The sequence below is a fragment of the Galeopterus variegatus genome, unplaced genomic scaffold (assembly GCF_000696425.1).
Source record: "Galeopterus variegatus unplaced genomic scaffold, G_variegatus-3.0.2 Scaffold1335, whole genome shotgun sequence".
NCBI classification, from domain to species: Eukaryota; Metazoa; Chordata; class Mammalia; order Dermoptera; family Cynocephalidae; genus Galeopterus; species Galeopterus variegatus.
The window spans coordinates 388,720-390,314 of NW_007727446.1; the positions used below are offsets into that span (position 1 = coordinate 388,720).

General features: G+C 36.4%; 1 gene segment (V, D, J or C); it reads left to right on the forward strand.

Moving 5' to 3' along the window:
* Positions 1–440: 440 nt before the first annotated feature.
* LOC103593385 overlaps positions 441–1,595 on the forward strand; it is a gene marked incomplete at its 3' end in the record, with an annotated part of 19,174 nt that continues 18,019 nt past the window's right edge. Inside the window, 1 exon segment of the V gene segment in view lies at positions 441–498. Coding sequence covers positions 441–498 — 58 coding nt within the window.

Genomic DNA, 1,595 nt, shown 5'->3' on the forward strand with positions numbered 1-1,595 from the left:
TCCCCTGACCACCATTTTTAATCCATTCGCTACAGCACAGTCCTACAATCCAATCACCTCTTCAGTTCTCCACCTTTCAATTACCATAATAGGATTTCCCATCCTCTTAACAGTGACAGTGAGGGTAAGTTTCTAATACATAAAACTTGGCGGACACAATTCAAGCTTCAGGCAGTTTGGGGGGGACATAATTCAATCCACTACAGTAATGGTATAAAATAACTTATGTTAATAAATTTCACTTTTCTTGCAATAAAAAAATGAAAAGAAAATGGAAATTAATTGTCATTAAGGGGGAACAAAAAATGTTTCACTGTGAAAGAATTTTGAATTGCAACTTGAAGAAGGTGCAAGGGTTCAGTCAATGAATAAAAAGGAGAAAGGGCCCTTCACCTCTGAAGAATAATGAAAGGAAAACCACAAAGCATGTAGTTGCTTAGATGTCTAATGTAAGTGGAAGGTACACACCAGAAGTGGCTGCAAAAAATGTGGATGAAGGTAATAATAGAACTACTCACAAAAATTGAGTCCTTGCAATGTACCAGGCATTGGGCTCAATCACTTACTTTGATTGCAAATCCACTGTACTTCCTGAGCACATTCATTCATTCACTCTCTAAATATTTTATATCTCCTCAAGCCTCAGATTTTNTTAGAGTCCTCCTGATTTAAGCTAGGGATTAAGTAAGGTATATTTTCTAAGATCAGACAAGCATAGAAATGAAATAAAAACTGGTTAGTATGGATTATTCTAAAGATCTGAGCCCCTCCCTCCTAGATTTGTTTTTGTATGAGGCTTAACTAGCTCTCATTCTCATGGATGATTACTGTGGTCATTTGTGGTGTCAACAGTAAATTTTACACAACCTTTGATCTTCTGCTTTACCCAATTAAGGCTCGGGTCCACTTCTGTTGTTTAAATCTACATCCTTGCTCTGAGCATTAGGTTTTAAACTTCAGAGTAAATTCAAGATCTCCTAGATCTCTACCATTCTTTCTCCAAAACGCAGGAGGGCAACCTAGAAGCTTATCCAGGAGAATAACCAGCACTATTCTCAAAAGGTGGCCAATTAATGGCCCAGTGTAGCAGGTTTTGATGTGTTTGCTATTCAGTAATCAAACACACATGTATGGCATTCTACAACATCAGAACAGAAAGAACAAGAGAGAAACAATTATGGGTGTCCAATGTTTTTTGCTTATTGTTTTTCCATTTTCTTCAATTCTTATCAGACAATTAATAAACTCATTTGATAGATGGGACAACATAGAGTCATTAGAAGCCCACCAAAGTAAATTATTTTATTGTCTGTAGGTGAGGAAATAGAAAGTGATTCCAGCTTCCTTCCTGTTTAACTTATTCAAGGCATTTGTGAGTCCCTTAACAAATTATTTTAGAATAGGTTAAAGATATAGTTCTATGGTCATGGGGCTTCAAAGGAATAATGGGATGAGACTTAAACAAAAGTTTAAAAAAAATCAGGATTCTGGTATTCAAGAATGTAGCAGTAAAACAAGGGAAAGAGGGAGAGAGGATGAATTGGATGAAGAGATAGCAAACCAAGCCGGTTACATGACTCAAAGTTTTTGCCAGA